This window comes from Pelecanus crispus, chromosome 6, assembly GCF_030463565.1.
Source record: "Pelecanus crispus isolate bPelCri1 chromosome 6, bPelCri1.pri, whole genome shotgun sequence".
Lineage (NCBI taxonomy): Eukaryota > Metazoa > Chordata > Aves > Pelecaniformes > Pelecanidae > Pelecanus > Pelecanus crispus.
The window spans coordinates 6,962,340-6,984,570 of NC_134648.1; the positions used below are offsets into that span (position 1 = coordinate 6,962,340).

General features: G+C 35.8%; 1 protein-coding gene across 1 annotated transcript in view; it reads left to right on the forward strand.

Annotated features, from left to right (window-relative positions):
• Positions 1-12,661, forward strand: part of LOC104029296 (leucine zipper protein 2) — a 117,144-nt gene extending 104,483 nt beyond the window's left edge. The window contains exons 11-12 of the mRNA XM_075712385.1: positions 11,801-11,878; positions 12,557-12,661. Of these exons, the coding sequence (XP_075568500.1) occupies positions 11,801-11,878; positions 12,557-12,661 (183 nt within the window). The remainder of the gene's footprint in view (positions 1-11,800; positions 11,879-12,556) is intronic.
• The last annotated feature ends 9,570 nt before the right edge of the window (positions 12,662-22,231 follow it).

Below are 22,231 nucleotides of genomic sequence, written 5' to 3' on the forward strand. Positions count from 1 at the left end.
AAAGTGCTGAGGAGCAAATGCTCTTCACTGTCAATCTATGCAGGTATACTCTCTGGGTTTCTTTTAGAGACTACTTACTAGAACTTGTAGAGCTGTTCTGGGAAGAAGAGCAGTGGAAAAGATATGATTTGATGTTTAATCGTTTCAAGAATTAGTTTGTTCCTGGTTGAAGACCTGCTGCATTACAGCGAGATGCAGAACCTTGTTTACATAACATTTCCACTAATAATCAGGCACAGCTGTCACAGATGCTTCATTTGATAAAACAAAACCTTCGGGAAGATCTAAGAGGTGACAGTGTAATAGCTGAAAGTATGTAATCTCGTCCACTGCCAGTCTAGGAGAGCCGCAAGCTGTGTTTTTCTTATGACACGTCTGACAGAAAGCTAAATCTGTTGCTTTTACTGAGGCGAAACTCTCATTCAAACAGCATGGTGGGAGCTATTAACAGAAATCCCAGATGCGTGTATTGTGGCTCAATTATAATACAAGTGAAACAGGAAAAACCAGAAAGAATGAGACACACAAAATTTGTTGAGTATAGTATTAAAAAAAAAAAAAAAAAGTATAGTGTTACCTTGACTAATTCACAGATGAAATATAGAAGATGGCAGGAAAAAGCCTATATACAGCGGCTCTTGAATGAACTACTAAACCCATTACCTACCTCCAAATATAACAAACTCCTATGGAGGTAACTGGGTAGCTTGCTGCTAGCGATCATAGCAATGTGAAGAAAAGTTTGGAAAACAAATCTGAGATAACTCAGTGTCCAACAAATTGTAAAATGCTGTATGTGCTATCCATGTGTTACAAATACGTTTCAAATTTATTCAATTGTAAGTGACTTCCCCTCTGCCGCATTCTCTGGAGGGGCACAGAGACAAGGAGAAATTGTGTATCCGGGACAAGAGTGGATAATTTGCCGTTGCACCTTTCTTAACGTCTAAAGATGAAGGAAAGTTCATTTCTTATTAATAAAAATTGAAGAAGGAGAAGAAAGAATAAGATGTAAAATTCTGAAGTCGGAGTGAACTCCGTTTAGATTATGACTAAAGGTTGGTTATCACCGCTGAAAGTTATGGAGAGTTTGATGGAATACAGGTTACTTTAGGTAGAGGCTGAATTTATTTAGGCTGAATATTTGTGGAAAGAGGTTCAAGCAGCTATTTTTTACAGAAGTGAATATATTAAAGCAGAGAGGAAAAAAAAGTTCTTAATACATTTCACAAATCAAGAGAGTATTTGATTTCTGTATCAAGTAATGCGGTGAAAGACACCTAAAAGATGCACTTTTCCATAAAATCAAGGATTTAGTTGTTTTGATTGGGGGGGGTGGTGGCTTTTTGTGCTTCTAGCAACTAGTATATTTAGCCATTTAGTCAGCATGGTATGCTGCTTGGTATGAAAAATTTGTCTGAGAAAGCAGAAGACTACTCTTTTTGGAGTTAGAAGTCTTGAGGAGTCAAACTATTTTTCATGATTCAAGTTAAATTAAAATCTAACCCTGTTCCCTGCCTTTGTCTAAGTAGCATTATAATTCAAAGAAAAAGAAATTAGGCTATATATCTATAAATTTGAGTAATAGGATTAAGTTTTATATCATTTAATCTCTCAATTATCATATTTTAAGACCAATTCTATATTCTATAAGACTCTCATTTCCTTTAAATTTTAAATCTTTAAGGTTTGTTAAGTCTGTATTTGACAAAACCTCCTGTATGGAGGAAAAAGTAGTAAAATTAGAGAAAGCATACCACAGGGGGTGTTCCGATTCACTGTGCCTTGCTAGATAATGTTCCTTACTGGAAAATTAAGCAGGCAACAGTTTTATCAGTCTTATGTTGCTTTTAAACATGTTGCTGCTAGAAATTCATTTTCCAACTGAAAAATGGGTATTATGTAATATTCATAGTTCCATTCTGTTCACTTTTTTAAAAAATCAACACACAAAGATTTCACTGCACCGTGAACACTTGGAGTGTCTGTTGAAGAAATGGCTTTGGGAGCCAAGTTACAACAAAGATTGTCAGGACAGCCACCCCTCCAAGCAAGGAAGCCGTAAATATTGTGGTATTTATCCCAGTCAGAAACAGAATCTCCAATGTAATTAAAAAACGTAGAAACAGGAAGACATGTTCTCTTTACATTAAGTGGGACTTTTAAGGTTGGGTTTTTTTATTATTTATTTCCAAGTTCACTTGGAAATAAAAATTGCTCGGTTTGCTTTTTGTTAATATAAAAGCTCATTTGGAGCCCATCATGGGAGAATAAAACATCCCAGTTTGTCAAAACCCGTGATTTCACTTTAAATACCACACAAACTTCAATTATGAAAATAGGAAAGTTTTCTTGTAAACCCAAAGATTTATTAAAGAAAGGCAGTAAAATTTTCAAAGAGAACTAAAGCATTGAAATACATTTTTCACAAACTGTTCCAACTATTTTACAAGTCTCAGGACCTACCTTGACCACTTTTTGTCCTGTGGGTTGCTCACAGTGATGAATGAAGTAATTTTCCTTGTTCTTGTTTAAGCTGAAACTTTTTCTTTCTTTCTCTTACACGCACTGTCCATCTGAACGTGGACTGCATGGGGCATAATAACAGTGCAGATGATGACATTGGGCTAGCAACCTCTTCCTACCTTTTATTATTTTTTTTTTATATCTTATGTTAACAGATATTTTTTTAGAGACAAGGAAGAATTCAAATTAGTTTTGAGAAACAAAATAAAAATGTCTCTTTCCACAATTAACCCTTATATGATGACTTTAGAGATACAACCTTAAATCCTGAAAGAACTAGAAGCAATTTATTTTCCTAAAGGTTCATATTACTTCAATAGTACAAAGGCGTGATTTGTACCTGTGAACACTATCACTTTGAGAAAATTCCAGACTTGGGAATATACTCGTGTTTTTCTCATACTTTTATCATCATTTATTTGTGTGTGTTTGTGTGTGTTTTTATCGGAAGTTTTTACAGCTCCTAAACTCCAAATGAGGGAAGTATAGGCTGGATGACAGGTTCTCATGTGCCATTTGTTTAAGAAAAAACAAATGAAGGTTGATGCCAAGATAAAAGACCAGGACCTTAATGGATATGCTTAAAACTAAGATGGTGCTTAGAAACCTAATATTTCAGCAACGCTTTCACAGAGCTTTGCAAAGATCCTCTGATTGTCTCTCTGATAAATAAAATGTGATTTATGTTTTGGAAGAATTACTGTAGTAAAGACTGACTAGAGAAGAACAGGCAATGTTTCAGTTTTTAAGGCAAGAAATAAAGGGAAATTGCTAGTTGCTGGTCTCAATCAATATTTTGTAGTCTGTATAGCTAAGCATCTCTTTCTCTCTTAAATTTGTTTTCTTTATGGCTTTATGCGTGTTCATAACAATTAAATTAGTTTACATTGGAATGAATACAAATGAAATATTGTTTACAAATGGGATACAGGCGGGCCAAATTATATTAGCTGATTTTGAAATTAGATACTGCTAACACCTTTGATGTCATGAAATTTGACGTGGGACCTGTAGCAGCCAGAAGGAAGTAGGATATCCTGTAACACAACGTCTTTATTACTTGAAATCATCTGAAATTTCTCAAAGACCAAAACAATCATAACTTCATTTTTCTTTTAAAAGTTTCCATTATTATTATTTTATTAGAGGAATCTTGTCAATACTATTTTTTCTTAGTCTTGTTCGGAGATGTTTTCCCTATGACTGATTCCTGAAAGTCTCTGTGCAGAACTAGAGTTCTGCAGAGCTCTTTTCCATCTGCCATTTCCCTTTTCCCTCTTCCCAAAAGCTTTTGGGAGCTTTTTTTGGCTTTTACACCAGAATGTACTTTGTCCCTTTTTCATATCAAATAATTGTTATGGCCATTTAACATGTCATTTAAAACAACCTGTTTGGTAGTGCTAAAACATCAAACAACTTATGAAGTGGTTCTTTGTTCTGTGTTCTCATCTTAGATTTCTTGCTCTTTGTCCTTGTAGAGTCTTCTCTGATAAATAAAAGTGATAGTGCTTTTATTTACTGCCTTAATTTCCTGCAGTAAACAAATGCTGCATGTTCATTAATCATTCAGTGACAAAGGACACTGAGTATTGGAGCAAAACTTGTACATGTTCCTAAGCAACAACATCATTTTGCTTCATTTTTCTCTATCAGTTTCAATTGTAGAGCTTTGATCGCATTGTACTCTCCCATTGCTTTCCCAAGGGAGTAATGAGAGAAAAAAGAAATCATCGTTATAACAAAACTTCCACCTGATAAAATTCTTAAAGTGAATTCAGTAATTCTGTTCCCTAAATGTGGACTATGAAGGTCGTAAGAAGATACACCATCTCAGTTTAACCATCCAGTCAGTACACTGTGCTCTAAAATAAGAGAAGGATATGAAAAACTGCAGAGGTGTCTTATGAAAACGTATACGCACACTGTACTGTACATCTTGCTCCATATCTTTCTTCTAAACAGTGAGGGTCAAAGGAGATTGAAACACAGATCTGTAACAAAATCATGAGAAAATCTGATAAAACATGTCCTTGAATAAACTGTGGGCCTAATTTGGCTAACGACAACTAAGATATCTAGCTTGTCAGTTGACCTAACCGTACCATCCTTTTCTCCCATACCTGGTTTAGTTTCTTCAGAACTAGCTCAGTACTTTCTCCTCCATTGTACTCTACAAACACCCTGCATATGTGCTTTAGTGCCCACTGAAGCCAAAAGGAAGTCTGCAGGGATGCGAAGGAATGCAGAAGCTGCAATATTTGGTCTACTAAATCTGTATGAGACCCTTTAGCAGCGGTGGAATTATTTTCTTACTGTAAATGCTGGATATAATATCACTCATTTAAACTTCTTGATTTCCTGTCCATTTGTGATATGTTGGATGATTATTTGAGTAATAAAGCCAGTTCTTATTCGCTGTGTTGATGCAGTGGAATACCCTTCTAGTTACATTGTTCAACAGTTTGCAGATCAAATTGCATCGTTTGATAGCCAAGAGACATGCTGGGTTTTAACTGGCTTTTTGAAAATGCTTTTTAAATGAAGATGCACACTTGGCTGATCCACCTTTGTAATTTATGCATCCAGCTGTGAATCTCTCCAGCTCTGCTGTATAATTCACTAGGTGAAGTGAATACTGTAACTTCTGAAATGTTGTGTACTTTACTGATCAAGCTGCATGTTTTCTAACCAGAATTTCACACAAAGCTACTTTGTTAATCAAACTGCACACTAAACTGATAAAGGCGGCACAGTACTTCAAGACATATGCCCCACCTCAATTTTCCTATCTTGTTGAATTTCTCACTGTTCTAGATATTTTTTTTCCTCTTGTATGCACAAAATGTATCGCTTAAGGCAAAATGCACTTGTTCTATGAAAATTTTATTTTACAAACACAGTAGATCTTCGCAAATCATACAAATAGATCGTTAATGTGTTTCTTAAAGTTTATGTAGAGCAAGTAACAAGCATTCAGCATCACTAAATTTGGTGTATCTGTTTCTCTACCCTGTAGGAGAATATCATAATAAGATTTCTGTTGTGCTTAGTCATAAAAATTGTAAATGTTGGCCAAACTGAATTTTAAGGAGATGTTAAGAAGAAACTATGCAATTTGAAAAGAGTTAGTAACAGTGAAAACAGTGAAATGGCATGGCCAACTGTCAAACACACTTGAATAAAAGTTTCCAGAATTTCTTTTTCCTGAAGTCTTTTCTTTGGGAAGGGTTGAGCTTTCACTACTTGGAATTCTGACTGCTCTGTGCTAGGGCTTTTGAAGTTGAGTATTCAAACATTAGATCCTTCTTGATGTTTTATGATAAAAATACAGTGTATGTAATTTAATGAATACGATGTTGGTCTTACAGATAATGCCCATAATTACAAAACACATGGCAGACATAGTGGAAATATCAGTGAGAGCAACTTAATGGCAAGATAAAGAATGCTTCCACACATAAAATATAGAGATTATTCTGTAAAATTAATTCATTCATGGGTGAAATTCTGGGATCTGTCACTAATGGTTAGATACAATACATTAAATTATTATAGTTTTTATTAAAATAAGGAAATATTAGGGAAGGGGGAAAAAAGAGAGAAGGCAGGACTCTAAGCTTCAGAGAAATCCATCTTTCTGTCTTGTTTCACTGCTCTGAGTCATAAAACTACTTCAAGGACTAGTCATCATTTACTTAATAACCGTGTACTTGGTTAAATGCTGGCTGTGGTTATAAATATTGAAGGTTTGCTTCCTGAATCTAGAAAAAGGGGGGTGCTTGTGTGGGCACATGCTAATGAAGCTAGGATAAAATGTACTTGCTTGAGAAGTCTTTAGGAACTGAAGAAAATATCCATAGCAGAATCCCTCTTCATCTTTGATGAACTTAAAAATGTAATGGTTGCGGTTAAAGCTTTAATAAATGTTAAGCTTTTCTGGGTGAGGAAAACAGTCAAATAGTCCAAATCCTCCTTCCAGCCTGGTGAGGTAAGCATTGTTTGTGGCTAATGAATAGAGCAAATACTAATTGAATCTCTAAAACATCAGTTTAAAGTATAATGAGAAATTGGAGAATTGAGAATTTAGTGTAAAAATGCATTTAGCTTGCATTGTGTTTCAAACTCCCGTACACCACTTTTTGTGAAATATTTGGAATTGCAGTAGTATATTGATACAGGGAACATGGGAATTGTGCTTCTGAATGAGACCAGGAGTTAATCTGCCATCCCCGTTCTCCTTGAAACTGCCGACCTCAGGCTCCATAAAGGAAGGCAGAAGAAATCACACAACGTAGTTAAGGATAAACTACCCATTTTGTTCTGAATGCCAATGGCAGGGAATAAGCTTAGGTAATGAAGCTGGAATTTGAGAATACTATTAGCTTTTTTGCTGTCGGTTTCATAAATGCAAAACAGTATGCTGATTTTTTTTATAATCTTGTATGAAAAGTTTGCTGTAAGACATCTTTTCACCACACTAACAATAATTTGCACTTTTAAACTATTGCAAGATCTTGGTCACCCAGTATTTTTCAGCTAGATCAAAGTATGTGTGTTATCTTCTTACTTTATAGCTTCCTAGGTATTTAGTCTTGCCCACCTCTGCCATGTCCTCTGCCTTTTGATTTGTATTCTTTATCCACCTGTCGCTTCAGGCACAAACAAGAAAATAACCAACATTATTAAGTAGTATTATTATGTTGACCCTAGAGCCACATACTACACTTCTGGATCCCAGGAAGGACATTAGCTGAGGGACAAAGGGTAGTCATCTAGATATGGTGCCTTCATTGTCCCCTGGGTATTAGAAATTTTTCTTTTTTTAAAAAATTTTTGGTATGTAGCTTAAAAACCTGGCTGAACTTCTCTGGAAGCACTAAGAAGAGGGGGACAGGCAAAAAAATATTTCATATTTATTCCAAACTTTAAATCAGTAAACAGATTGAGTTATGAGACTGCATTGCCTGCTGTTACCTGGGACTTGTTTAGATGGTGACAGAGCAGTAGTGCCTGTTCCCTGCCCTGCCATGAAGCCAGCACAGATTTAAAACTTACCTGTGACCAATAGTGATTATGTGCAGACAAAACTCTCATCCTCTGTGCGATGTTCCCACTCTTCTCCATACAGCTTTCTGCACAACAGAAAGTGGGGAACAGTCCATATTGTGAAATGTCGTGTTGCACTTGGCATGAAAACCAGAGCATCCTTGAAGTATTGCTGACAAGATTTTAAATTACAACCTGCTTTGTTATGATGGTACAAGAGGAGCCAATGGAGTTGCACTAAACTAACAGGACTCACTTGAGACCTTTTTTCTGGGACTTGCTGCCTTTTTTTTTTTTACCTTCTGGATGTTGTTTCTACTTGGATGTTTTTAGTCTTTTTTATAGTCTTAGCATTTTATTAGCTTTTCTTGTGATAATCTTTCCAAAAAATGTTCGTTCATTGGAAGAAAAGCAATTGATCTCTGAGAGAAATGGGGAAAGCTGCTTTTTGCGCAGGTATATGTGTCTCTGCACAGGCATATGTTGGTGGTGCAAGGAGTGAAGATGATGGGTTACGAGGGGCAGGAGTGTGCTCTGCTCCATTCCGTGGCATTAGAGGGTTTGTGCGTGAGCTGGAAACATAAGTGTCCTGCATAGAGGCTTTCACAGCTGGCATCTTCCCATTCCTCTCCCCTTCCTCATCCTCACGGCTCCAAACAGGGCAGCAGGAATGCCCACTCTTGGGGGAGAAACGCACAGGTACGAGTTCACCCTCGCGCCCCTGATGTGCTGAAATCTTGATTCAAATCTTGGCAAAATGCCAGTATCTTTTCCCACAGGCACTTCTAAAATCTCATCTTCATAAAATAGAAAAAGCATGCTGACAACATTTCAACCCCTTTATTTTCCGAAACAATTATTTATGCTTTTTGCTAGTTTCCACCATGTCAAGCTATTATTCTGTATTTTTGTAATTAGTGTACCTCTCGCAGGAATTAATTTGACAGACAGACGGACTTGCACAGAAGAGCAAACAAAACAATCTTTCCACCACTTGGTGTAGAGGGAATTAGCAAAAAACCCAAAAAGTTTAATATTTGGCTTTTTTTGGTCTGTATGTCACTCACATCTGTGAAAGGTGTTCTGGTGCATTGGTTTTATATTTCCCCATTTGTCTGAGGTGGTCTTTAGCTGAGGGAAAGGCGATGTGTGTATGTTTGTATATTTATGTGTTTATATATACATATACTGCACATATACACACGCACACCTGTGTGAGTATGTATGTATATAAGCACATGAATATACGCACAGGTGTATGTGTTGGTATATATTTGTGAGGGTGTATATGTCAGGGATTCAGTTTAGGTTGTGTTAAACCCAGTTTTATAGCAGCAGATGCTGTTTTATCCATCTGTCTCAGGTTTCGGAACTGAACTGGCTTAAAGCCGCGAGGCAGTGGACATGCATAGCTCATCCACAGTGACTGGTTACAATTCTGGCTATTGAATTGCTGTTGACTGATGGCATGTTGAAAGTCATTGCCGTTGTTCGATCTGTAATTTATTTGTTAATGATATACAAGGTTTCACTGTGACAAGGAATCAATAATGAATGCTTTATGCTTTAACAACGTAAAGACATAGGGGTTGCTTTGTTTAGAAAAATGTCCTATTCTACTATCTTTGTCCAGCAGTAATCCATATGGTGTGTTCCTAAAAAGGAGAATAGCTGTGAGTGAGCAAATATGAAATACTGCAGACATAAATCTTCACTTCTGTTCTCCTACAAGGATGGCCTTTGTTATCAGGTCTATGAAAAGAGTATGAAAGATTAGTCACTTACAAAGCATTGTTTTTATCATTAGTTTTTATTTTCTCTAAAGCAATTTTTTTTTTTCTTCTTGTGTATATGTCTTAAATGGTGGACCTATATTTTTGTTAATTTCAATTAATATTTTTGGATTCCTATCTTGTATGTATTGTCTTAGTGAAATAAGTTACCTGAAATTTTTTGGTATATACAGTTAGAGTAAATTATGGATTTGTAAATGATTTTATATTTCATTAGCATTATTTCTACCCTCTTCATTACACAACCTGCAATGCTGTTCTTTTGTTTTGACCTGTAACATCTTCTGTCCTCAAGCTTCTCACCTAGAAGTCTCTGAAACCCTCAAATTTTTCTGAATACGACTAAACTGAAAACACTTTTTTGGTCTAGCTCACTAGTAAATATATTAAATACAAGTTCTGCCAGGACCACACTTTTAAGCTTCTGAAGTATTAAAAGTCTGTTAAAAGTTTCTACTCATTGTCATCTCACTCTTTAGTCTTTATCTAGAACATTAACCATCTGTTGTTATTTCATTTTTTTTTTCATAAAAGGAGGAGCAGGTGCTTTATCAATAGATTTTTTTTTTTAATCAGTAGTACCCTGATTATTCCCTATAATGCAATATTAATCCGACTTTTATTAGCTATTGTGTATAGTGGGAAAAATTTGCAAAAGAGTCCCCACCATCAGTCACTTCAATTGCACCATCTCAGAGGCTCCCTTCAGTAGCTTAAACATGACTCAGACCCCCCTGAAGTACTATAAAATCCCTGGCAGTACCACTGTCTCTCCAGAAGCTTTCAGGAGGGAGGCAGCCGTCTCCTCTCCAAGTAGTTTTCTTAGTAACATGTTTCATTTTCGTACTCACACCTGTTCATTGATCAACTTAGTTACAGGCAAGGGACTGTCAGAATTTCTCAAGTGCAAAAACTTAATTAATTTTCTTCCCCCTTGTCAATCTCTGCTTTTTAATTAATTCCAGTCTAATGTCATTTCTACTGAAAGGATTTGTATAAAATTTCTTGATACTTACTTTGCATGTTAGGGTGTTTATTTTCAGTTTTCTCTGCTGAGTGAGGTAATTTTTATCGTGTTGCAATTTATGTGGCTATATGATGAATTCAGATTTACTTTCCATTTTCTTAAGAAAATCTGTCTAAAAAGTACCTCAAAACATACCATTTAGAGATTTTTTTTTCCTCTTTTTGTTCATGATTCCTTTGCTCTCCTAGACGCAAATAGCTTATTGTATCCTAGGCCAATGTTATCAACCATAATATAAAAAAAAAAAAATTGCAGAAATGCTAGCAACCCTTGTAGTGGGTATTATTGGGAGTTTCTTCTACAAGGCATGTGTACATTCATATTCCTATGAGCAAAGCTCATATCCATATACTAATGATTTTTTTACCTTTTTCATTAATATTTTGGATTATGTCTGATGTGTAAAAAATATTCTATCTAGGCTTGACTTAGTTTCAAAAATCTAAAAGGGCTTATGCTAAGCAGGAAACATTTCAGAGGAAGAGTTATGTTAAAGTTTAAAATAAACAAAATTACTGTTATTTTGGAAAGAGTCTGGATGACTTAAAACTTGAAAAAATCCCTCATTTATTTTCACTCCATTTAAATGTATCAGTTTTAATAGCAAAACAAGTAGAGAAATTCCAATGTGAACACATTTTAAAGTAATGACCAAAGATTATCAATATTTTCCTGTATTCCACATTTTATTTCTTCACCTATGGCATCATTAATCCCACTCCTGAAGGGACTTTAATTTAATTACAGCAGAAATTGCAGTGCTGGGTAAATCTCTCCTTAAGACTCGTAACACGAGATCTCTTTGGTTCGAAAGTCTACTGTGTAATTAATTTTATTTATGCTGTTCAACTCTGTTTTCCCTCATATTAAAAAGCATATTGGCAAAGAAAATGACATTATTGCTGGAATAAAATGACAGCGATGAATCTAACAAGCTTTTCCGTACCTTTAGAGTCATTTGAATTCCCCATTCAGGGAATTATTATTATCCCCACTCAGGGATTATTATACATAAGAGATCTAGCAGTTTAGACAAGGAAATTGTAATAGAGAAGTCCTAACTGTAATGCTAGTTTTCATCTGTTTCTTAGTATTTCCTCACCCGTAACAGACAATTATAATTACTTATCTGTTCCATGGGACCACTGTAGGAATAAACTTCACTATTTGTGATGAGGGAAAAAAAAAAAAGCTTGGTAAGTGTTAAGTTGTTAAATTTACAGGCACATTAGACTATTACAGGGCTGATGGGAGTATGGGATTCACTTAGCTGTGATAACTTCGGTTTGTTCCATTTCATCAACTAGGCTAAAAAAAAACCACTATGGGATTTGGGTTTTTTTTAGGAAAACCACGACTATTTTAGGAAAAAATACAAAGTCATTATCTCTGACATCTGTATTGACAGGTTGGCAAGACGTGTTTGGGGAATCGCAATAATTCAACATCTCATTTGAAGACAGCAGAAACAGAGACAAGCTTTCAGGTATTCTATTTCTGAGGAATTCTTGGGTTTTTATTAAAAGGTCTTGTAAAGCATGCAATTACTTGAAGTGTATTTACGCACTCTACAGTAATGCCTTTGAAACAGAACTGCTTACTCAGTTCAGATTTTGACTGTACCTCGTTGCAGTTCATCTGTTCAAAATGGCTTCTGGTTGGTAACAATTTGCAAAACTATTTAATACTTGAAGAACTGGACATCCTAGTAGTCAAATGACTTAATTTGATAACATGATGTCCACGGCACTGGCAACAGGAGAAGGGAGAGATTTCCAATATAATTATATATCTGCGATTATGTGAAGCTGTATTCAGCCATGTTACCAATGGAAAAGTCTTAAGCAACTTGTACACTTGAGCTCTTCATTTGATAGACGAAGAGAAAAAGATGAAAATCACTATGATTATAAAGCAGCATCAGACTTGCATGGTTTTGCACTGTCAGAGGTTGTTCCTTTAGTAGAGATCAGAATCCTTTTCTAGACATAGTTGATGAATATTATATTCTCTTATAGTAGTTTAAGACTGATATATCAGTTTAACAGAAGTACAGCTCTGTGTGCACTATTGCCATGGATTTTTAACATAATTTTTTATTTGCTTATGTACGTGCATATCATGTATGCAGTGCTTACACTGATGCTATTTTCACCTTCAACAGAAGTTGCACAGCCCTCCGTGGACTAAACCTGAAGATAACAAATCACCTGAAAGAAACGAGAAAAAATTTGAAGAGTCTGTTAGTACAAAAGAAAAAAAACTCTAAGCACTGCTAATCTACATTTAAAATGCCCATCACTTGCTTCCGTCTTCATATTCTTTTTAGTCCAGAGGCATGAAATGTACCAGGTTTCTAAAGCATGCATTTTTCACTATTTTATGAATGTTTGTAAATTAGTCTAGAATAGACCAATTAGTACCTTTCAGCAATAATCCAAAATGGATGGTTGAAGAAATGCTTTGTAATACAGTCTGGTTTTCGAACTCTTGTTCTACCTGATCAGTAACTGCATACTATAAATTAGTTTCTTTGTAAACAACAGCTATTCTCAAGTATTTTCTCAGTCTGTTCTATCTCGTGTATCTTTATGGCAGATTAGGTTTTAAATCAAGCTAAGAATTAAGGGGCAGTTAATGTGCAGAAAAAAAAAATCTGTGTAAACATAGTTGAAGTACAATCCAACTCATAAGAGCAACTGTAAAAACGGAACAATAGGGGTCCATTACCTTTCAGTAATACCATTTAAAATGTGCTTACTTAAACAATAAAAGGTGTTTGGTTGGTTGGGTTTTTTTTCTAACTGCTATCACAACTAGTCCATTTTTGAGCACTGAAGCATTGACAAAAATGCAGAGTTAAAGGGATAGAGATAGGGTCGTGGCTTTTAGGATTCAAGCAAAAATTTTTGCAGGTGGAACTGAGTTAAAATTCTATAGCTTGGGTACCGGTCATGGGAAGTCAGTTCCATCCCTTATATTTGTGCTGATCTCAACAGAATAAATATACTTGAAATGGTAAAACCCCACTTTGTTCACTCCAGGTGGCCCTTGGTCACTACAGCAGAGAGGACCATTTTGGTTGGGGTAAGCTCTGTGACTCCTAGGGCTCTTCCAGTTTCTCATGGGTCACATACTCTATGACAAGAAAGTAGAAAGGAAAGGAGGAGAAGGAAGAGAGAATGCTTTTGCTTCTTTCTGTGTATGTCATTATTGGTCTAATTTAGGAATTCATATGCCTCATCTTGTTGAGATGCAGCTCTTTCAAGAACTAGTGCCTTAGGAACAGTTAATTGCCTGATGCAATGCTTTTATGCTTTCCTCTTGCATGAAGCGTTTTAAGCAGTTGTAACTTGCAAACTCCCACCTTCCTCTTACTACGCACAGCAGAACATTACAACTTTCACTAGTTTACTTATATTAGTTTGCTTTTCCTTGCTTTTGAATCAGTTTAAAAAATCTTTTATTTCATTTAGTGGCATGCTCTGCTTCAGTTTTAGCTTTTAAGATTTCATCTGTCCTTCAACAGTTTCATACAAAGCTGTCTGTTCCTTGCTGGTGTGAATAATATTTCACCCTGCTGCCTTGTATATGGTCCTCTACTCACAGGTAGATATTGAAGAATGATAGGTTTCTCTGTCTGGAGAAATTACAACAATTTTGAAAAGAAAAGAAACTCATGAGCTGACCAAATGATGGCAAAGTACTGCTCAACAAAGTCACACTATTATCAAAGAAAAGATGATCTATGTTAAGTGTCAAAAGAAGTGAAATCCTGGCCACAAAACTAATCAGGAAAGAGATGTGGCTTTTCACATCTGATCCTAAAATCAATCATCGTCAAATCATACCTATCAAATACAATATGAATTTGTTTCAGGCAAATGTGGGCTACATAGCAGGCACTTACTGCATTTCAGTCATAGCCACAACAAACCTCGCTGAAGACAGTCTGCTGTATTTCAGAATTTTCAGTGAGCAAGAGTCTTGTGATCCTGTCATATCTACAGCTGGCGCTAATTTCTAGTTACATCAAAACCAACATTTCTTTGCATATGACACACCTTAACTGAAATATCTGAGGTATGGGCTGAAAAGGTCACTGAAACACTTTCAATCATCTGTCTAGAAAGGACATGGATCTTCATGTACGTGTCCCAGAGGAATGAGGTAAGCTGTCCTACCTGGCATTCGTTTCACCTTTCTAAAGAATTCAGCAATGCTGACAGCATATCTACTGTTGTTACAACTGCTTATTACCGCTCTGTCAAGGGATGGCTTGGGGTTGGTGTCCACAACACGAAAAAACTGTACCTTATAAGTCAGCAACAATCTAGCTTGCTTTTTTAAATTTTTTTTTAACATACATGAAACCAGTGAATGGTTGAGCAGCCCTCTGCTTTCTGGGAATGTGCATCATTTAATTGGTATTTCACCACCAGATAATTAATGTAATAAACCTGTTTACCATCAGAAAAACAACACAAAATATTGGGGCGGGTGTGGTGGTGTGAGGTTTTTTTTTTTGTTTGTTTGTTTATTTCCAAAGGGTTTGTTGTTAGAAGATTTCCTCTAGCCATGGGACCGTGATCTGGGGTATGTTTGCATGCATGTATGCTTTCACTTTTGTATGTCCCTTTTCCTAGGTGACAGTGAAGATCAGGTGAGACAGAACTGAATAAAGCCATGTTGGTGGGGAGAATTAATCCTCTTGCTTTGATTAAAGCTGTAGAAATCAATTATGTCTGGTCTAAGGATTACTTGACTACCTTCAGATGGGACATTGATTGCCACTCATTCTCAGTGTGATTAGCAATTTCACTTCTTGAAGGTGATGGCTGGGGGAATCCCTGCTTATCTTCATACCTACTATTTTTAGAGTAATCCACATAAAGATACAGAATTAAGAAAAATATTGATAGATAAATTAATCTTCTATCTGTGTATGGTGTAGGTATATCTGATATATTTTGTAGGTATGGCTTAACAAATACTGCTATTCTGAAGATTCTAGTCTTGTATCGAGAGGTTGGTACACATCTAAATTGAAATCTATCCTTGATGGCTGTATCTCAGAGAACCACAGTTCAAAAACATTAATATCTTTTCAGTTTGAGAGGAAACTTCTTTTCAATTTATACATGGAAAAAAGGGACAAAAATGTTTTAGAGACGTCATTGGAATGTATGAGTTTGTGTGGTAAAAGTCGAAGATTTTGAAAAGAAAGAAAAAAACACCTCACAATAATGCTTCCAAGCATTAACATTGCTTGTCACTAGCGAAGGTGTGTATACTTTCCCTCAGCGGCTCAGTAACCATTCTTTCATTTCAGCCATGAGAGTGAGTAGTTTCACATCCCAGTGCTAGGATGAAGCTAAACAGACCTTGCTATTTCCTCCGATTTGTAATTACTCAACATTATAAAGAACATGGTCATAAAGGAACTTGAGTTTATAAAATTTAAGTCACAGTCACTCTTACTTCATCTCTCTAGAATACTCTAAGACTCTTTTATGATCAGGTTCAGAGAGAACCATGTCACTGGGTCTGTTTCCCTGTGCGGACTCATCATACCACAGGGCAGCACATCTTAAGAAAATGTTTTGTAATTCCTTGCAGTTGCCTGGCAACCAGGTCATGGACCACATCCTTCTCTTTGCAAATAAAGATTACACATAAGGAGACAAAGTGCTTTTCTATTTGACATTCCGAAGTTAGCAGTTAAAAGCAGTTTAATTTCCAGTTTAAGGGCAGGCCAGACATACTCTCTTTTGTAAGAGAATGAGATGGATTTTAGATTGTTTCAAACTTTAAACCTCCACTCCAATTCTCCTTTTGCATAACAGGCTTCTCTGAATTAATCTCTTTCTCTCCGTCCATATCTATATGCATATGTATTTGTAAGCATACGTGCATATACGTCTATACATAAATTTACATGTAACTATGCATATACATGTATGAGTGAGTATGTAAATTAAAAATTCTGGAGTGAAATTTCATCCGTGGTGAGATCTTACTTTGCATTATAAAATTTGTAACTAAGAGGTGTTCACTTTACCAAAATGACAAAGATCAAGGCAATGCCCATTTACAAAAATAGAGCATTAAATTCCTCTAATTTTCTTGTTGAAAAACTGTAAAACTGTTTAAGCCTATTTGTCTTTAAAATGGATCATTTTCTGCAGTAGAACATGGTAGATCATTTTGCTTGAGTTAATTTCATTAGGTTTGATTTCTGTTTTAACCATCACGATTCATAAAAATAAGTCTTTGTCCTTCCCTGCTTAAGCATTAAGATAGTGAAATCCAGCCCATTGTTGACCTTTCATACTGCATTTTGTATAGATAGGGTGTTTTTCATTCAGTTACCCAATAACCTGTGAAGTTTGTAATATTTTTTTCAGAAACAATGGGTTATGAAAAGCCAAAAATTACAATGGCAGTCCAGTTCAAGTGCATATGTTACAAAGTGGTCAGAAGGACTGACTTTTCCATTTAAACAATTTCTTTCAATAAGAACAGAGGATACTCTCACTGAGTCTTAGGACATTAAACTTAAGATACATTGAGTTCTGGGTCTCTGCCTGACCTTGTGGCTTTGAGAAAGCTGTTTCTCACTTCCCTAAGTACTTCAGTACAGATGATATAATATGCTACTTTCTATAATGTGAATATATCAATATGGGATAAGATAGTTTACTTAAATTTTTTTAAAGTCAGATCCTCAGATTGAAAAGTGTTATAGAAGCATATGAAATATTAGGACATTTTCTTTGCTTGTTGAAAAAAAATTCAAACTTGATTTCTTAAAGGGAAGCTCCAGAAATGGGTGGATTTCTGGAAAAATCTCAAAACCAGTTAGTAATAGCTAGAAATACCTATTTTATTTGTCTGTCTTCTATTTTATGTATTTTGAGCATTCATTTTTCTATGTATGTTGACAAGGTGTCTATAAGAAAAATTCCCATTTTGGCTCCACTTAAAAATGCAGAAGAAAACCATTTCATGATGAAAATAGATAGCAAAACCTGCATTTGCAATCCTACTTGGTAGTTGCCATTTTATTTTACATTTAGTGTTTCTTTTGAAAGTTGACAAAGCAGTCAACTGCAGTTAGCACACTTGTGATTAAATATATATTAAAATACACTGCTATGCAAGAATTATTGATTTATTTAAATGAACAGTTAAAAAAACTCCAAACAAACCTTAAATATTAGACATACCCAGAGACCACTAACTTGTTCTTCCGAAATATTCTTAATGGTGCTGTGAGTCAAGACGATACAAATTAATGATCTATAAAACACTAACTTGATTTTACTGTAATATTTTAACTTCATAATTTTTTGCCTTAATTCAGGAAACAACTCATGCCTAAAGTAAATCACGTGTGTAAATTATCAGACCAACAAAACTTTCCTGACAGTCATTAACTGTGTTCTCTAACTGAAAATATTTTTCCTTAAATTTCCCTAGGTTATTTTCAAGTACAGTAATATTAGAGAGTTACTTCAATGTTTTCACCTTATTTGCAGAGTAAACAAGTGCCCCAAAATTCTTGATACACTGATTCAGAGAAGTCAGAAAGATGAGAATTTTATTTTTCCACAGCACATTCAGCTTTGTACTACAGCAATGAAGTAGTGATCTCTTTGTACTTTATCATGATTAATATTTCAATTTTATACATTTGTGTATTGTAATTAGCGCTAATTGCAAGAGAATAGAATTATGTATTGGTACGTAGTGACCAAACTATGTTGAACTAAATGGAAGTGAACAGAAGTGACTGTTCATTTGAAATCATTGTCAAAAAATGTGCGTGGTGGTTGGGTGGGGTGGGGGGGAAAGCCTGCCGATTATGTACACATGTGGGACACTTCACAGGTGGTCAGAAGAAACCATTGACCAAAATTAGCAAAACATACAGAAAATACAGAAAATCCTATCCCCTGAATAAGACACAACGAGAAAGAGTTTGAAAACAAGTAGGTTTGCTGCTGCTGTGTCTTCTCCTTGCACTTGTCCTCAGCCCATCACTGTTCCATTGGTATGTGGGCAACGTGGAAATCTGGACAGCCGTCCTCTGCAGCTCCCCCAGAAAAGTCTTCTGTCATCCAGGAGCCATGCTGTGGGCTGCTGCCTGTGAGTTGCAGAGGCTTTTCCTTGGCTGCCCTGCAGATCGACTGCAAGCTCACTAGCTCTCTCTTTCTTCTCTTGCTTTCCCCCAGCTGGCACTGCTGAAGCGTCGCCAAGCTCCTTTCTCCTCTAGGAAAACCAGGGCAGCCTTTATTTCAGTAAATTGTTTTAACTCTGCGTAATCTACGGTGGCATCACAAAAGGTGAACACAGACAAAATCCACTTTGGCAGACTTTGATCCCACCAGCCACGGATTTCAAAGTATAAATTTTCCAGTCTTGCAGATACGGCAAGAAAAAAACCCCAACAACATTCCTGTGACAAAACGTATATCCTTGATATGTTTCCAGTCATTACTAAGGTATAGAACTGAAAGGTCATTAGAATTTTTTTTATTATTTTTAATTCCGGGGCGGGGGCGGGGGGGAAAGTCTGTTTTCCCTGAGCTTACATTGCACATGAGTTAAATTGTTTTGGCTCAAATTAAAGGAAACGTTGTACCTGGGGTGGAAGTCCAAAATGGAAATAACAATTCAAATAATTAAAGGTGGGAGCTTCTAAGAACAGGGCCTTATAATTGGAAGCATTGAATGCTCCTAAACCAGGCAGTTCTTCCACTCTGAAGGACTGGAGGTTAAGTTAATATCCGGTCTGCTGTTTCAGTCCCGCAGTCCCGCCAGGTCACCGGTGCACCTGGAAGCAGGTGAGCAATGTCCTAGCTATAATGTTGCACATAGGTGTATATGCATGCATGTTGCAAACACACTGCCTTGCTCTATACAATGCTCAATTAGAGAGTATTTAACTAAAACTGTGTAATAGTTAGCAAACACATGGAAACCCGGATATTTGTCACGTATATGTCTCGCTTTGTAGCTGTAACTTAATAGGAATACTGTTGATTACTGTGCTGATATTTTGGCGTATCAAGAAACACTTGGCTAAACATCTGTCTTTGTCAAATATTGACCTGTAGCATAACGTGATGTAACGTTCAGAAGGATTTCATTTTATGCATCAGATAATATCCTCTCATTTTCTTCTTCCCATCTTTCTGTCTTTTCTACTGCCAACCTGTCGGCTGAAGTGTTGGTTTCAAGGATTATGTTCCTATTAAATCCTGCTACAGTAGGTGCTAACACAATACAGCGGTCACGTCCCATTGACAAGAGACATTTTCTGTAGGTACGTTTATTCCTATTCCTCAGGCCACTGAACTTGGACAGCTGATTTGGCACAGATGGTGCTGGAGGAGCATCTGACGTCCTGGCTGAGGTATTGCGTCGAGCTGTTGTTGAACCCCAGTGTTATCTTGGGTGCCGTGGCAGGCACACTTCTGAGCAAATACTGCTATGGCACTTGTTTTGTAATTAAAGACGTTAAACAGAATTGGATGTGGTAAGCGGTAGTTTCCCTGTTGTTCTTTTCTATAAAAGCCTTTAAAATTACACCAAGCGTAACTGCCTGTTTCAGAATTGTAAGCCTTGGCAAAGCTAACAAAAAGCGTTCACTGCACTTTCTTTAGTGCTTATTAAACAAGGAGAACTTATTTACATCTTCCCTGTGATATGGGAAAACATGCTGTTTAAACAGTATTATTGACTTACTCTTGGTTTTACAGATTCACAATTCTTCACAGACTCGGTTGACGTTCAAGCTAGTGAATTTTTGAGAAATGAAGTGGAATAGATCATCTAAAAGAATAAAAAATTAAAAATACACTGAAATTAAACAAAGCAACCCCCCTGCCAACAAAATCTAGACTTACTGATGTCAAGGAAAGAGTTGATTACTGATTGAAATAGGACCCACATAAAGTAGGGTTTAAAATTCAAGATTGTTTTAGGATCCCTGGGCCCTTCTTAACCATATAATTTCAATGAAGCTTCTGGGAACAAATGTTCTGTGATGATCTGAAGGGAAGTACAAACATTAGAATTAGCATTAACATATACATACTATATACCCAAGAAAAAATTATATTATACATTATATATTAGTATATAGTAATCATATATACTATAATACATACTATTTCTATAACATCCATAATTTAGATTATATATAAAAGTTACATATTTATAATAATACATAACATGCCCACCCATAATTTATATTATAGGCAGTATATTCTATTACAGTATACATAATGTATTCTTATATAGTGTGTAGCATAAAGAATTCTTTATATATTTGTATCTGTATGTATCTAATGATATGTATATTATATAGATACGTAGATAGAGATATAAAAAATGAGTTTAAATGCAGCTGTTAAATAAAACAGCAAAAAACATATACATGGGCTATTTATCCCTTATTATTTGAGAAAACTAATGCTAAGACTGGTTCAGAACTATTTCAAAGCTGCTAACTGTGAGGACAAGTAAAGCCCAACATTTGGCATGTCAGCTTGTTTCATAATTTCTTTCATTTACATGAGTGAATGAGTAAATACATCTCTTTCTTGCACATTACATTTAAACTCTGCTTGGTCAGAGTAAACAGTACAGAACACAAACCAGGAATTGATCTGCAAGCATCCTCTGAAATAATACTTCCACTATGAAAAAGAATTTTAAATGTAGGATCACTGTTGTAGCTATTGCAGAGCCCCAGGGAAGAAATGAAGAACAGTGTTTCCACTGCTTTGAAATTCACCACTGAGATTTTGATTTTATGTACAGAAAAATGAATTAAGATTCATCTAATGGTTACTAATTAAGATAGCTACTAGGCAGAGTGGTAGTTTTTCAAACTGAAAGATAGTTTGCAGATTTTTGCATGTTTTTAGTCATGCCCAGAATAAGTTGGTAGCAGTTTACAGTCTTACAGTTTTTCAGAGTTGTAATGAAAATGAAGAAAACTTACTTTTTAAGAGCAAGCAGTACCTTTAAAGCAAATAGTGTTCATAATGCCAGTTATCATGGATTTGGTGGTATGATACTTTTTTCCCCAAAGAAAAAGATTCCCAATTCTCTGATTTCAGTACAAACTTCGGGAAGATTTGGATAATTTGGAAGAGCACGCTCCTCTGTCACTTTGGAGAGGAGCCCTCAAGAAAGCTGGCATTTTTCAAAAACCTTTAGAAAACAGAAGGGAAATTCCTCTGCCTTGTGTGTGTGTGTTTATATATGCCCACACATATATACATATGTATACACTTCATTTCAAAAAGAAGTATCTCACCTCACAAACATTCATGTTAGCTCTGCTCCTACATTACATGTGGGTGAAACTGAACAAAACTAGATCATATAAATGCAATTTCAAACTATTTTAAAACCATACAATGCATATTAATCTAACATTAAAAAAATGGGGGTTTACTGTTACAGATTAATATGTATGGGCTTACAGAATTAAAAAAAAAAAAAACATTTAAACATCTTAGATGTTTATATCCCTGAGTAAGAGAGGTCTTTGATTTTGGAGATCTGTACATACTTGGAACCCTTCCTCATTTCTCTGTTTCTCTTCATTGTGGGTCATCGAAGGCAGAGCAGGATTTCCTGGGTGGGTATTTTTCCATGTCTTACTAATGCGAGCGGCAGAATTTAAAATCTGAACACCAACTAACTCAAAAATTCAATGTGAATTTGGCAGGTAGAATTGGTGTCCTGTTTACCAGGTGTTTAATTTAGGCTTCTAAATTTAAAAGCAAACAAACATGAGATTCCCACTTTGGCTATA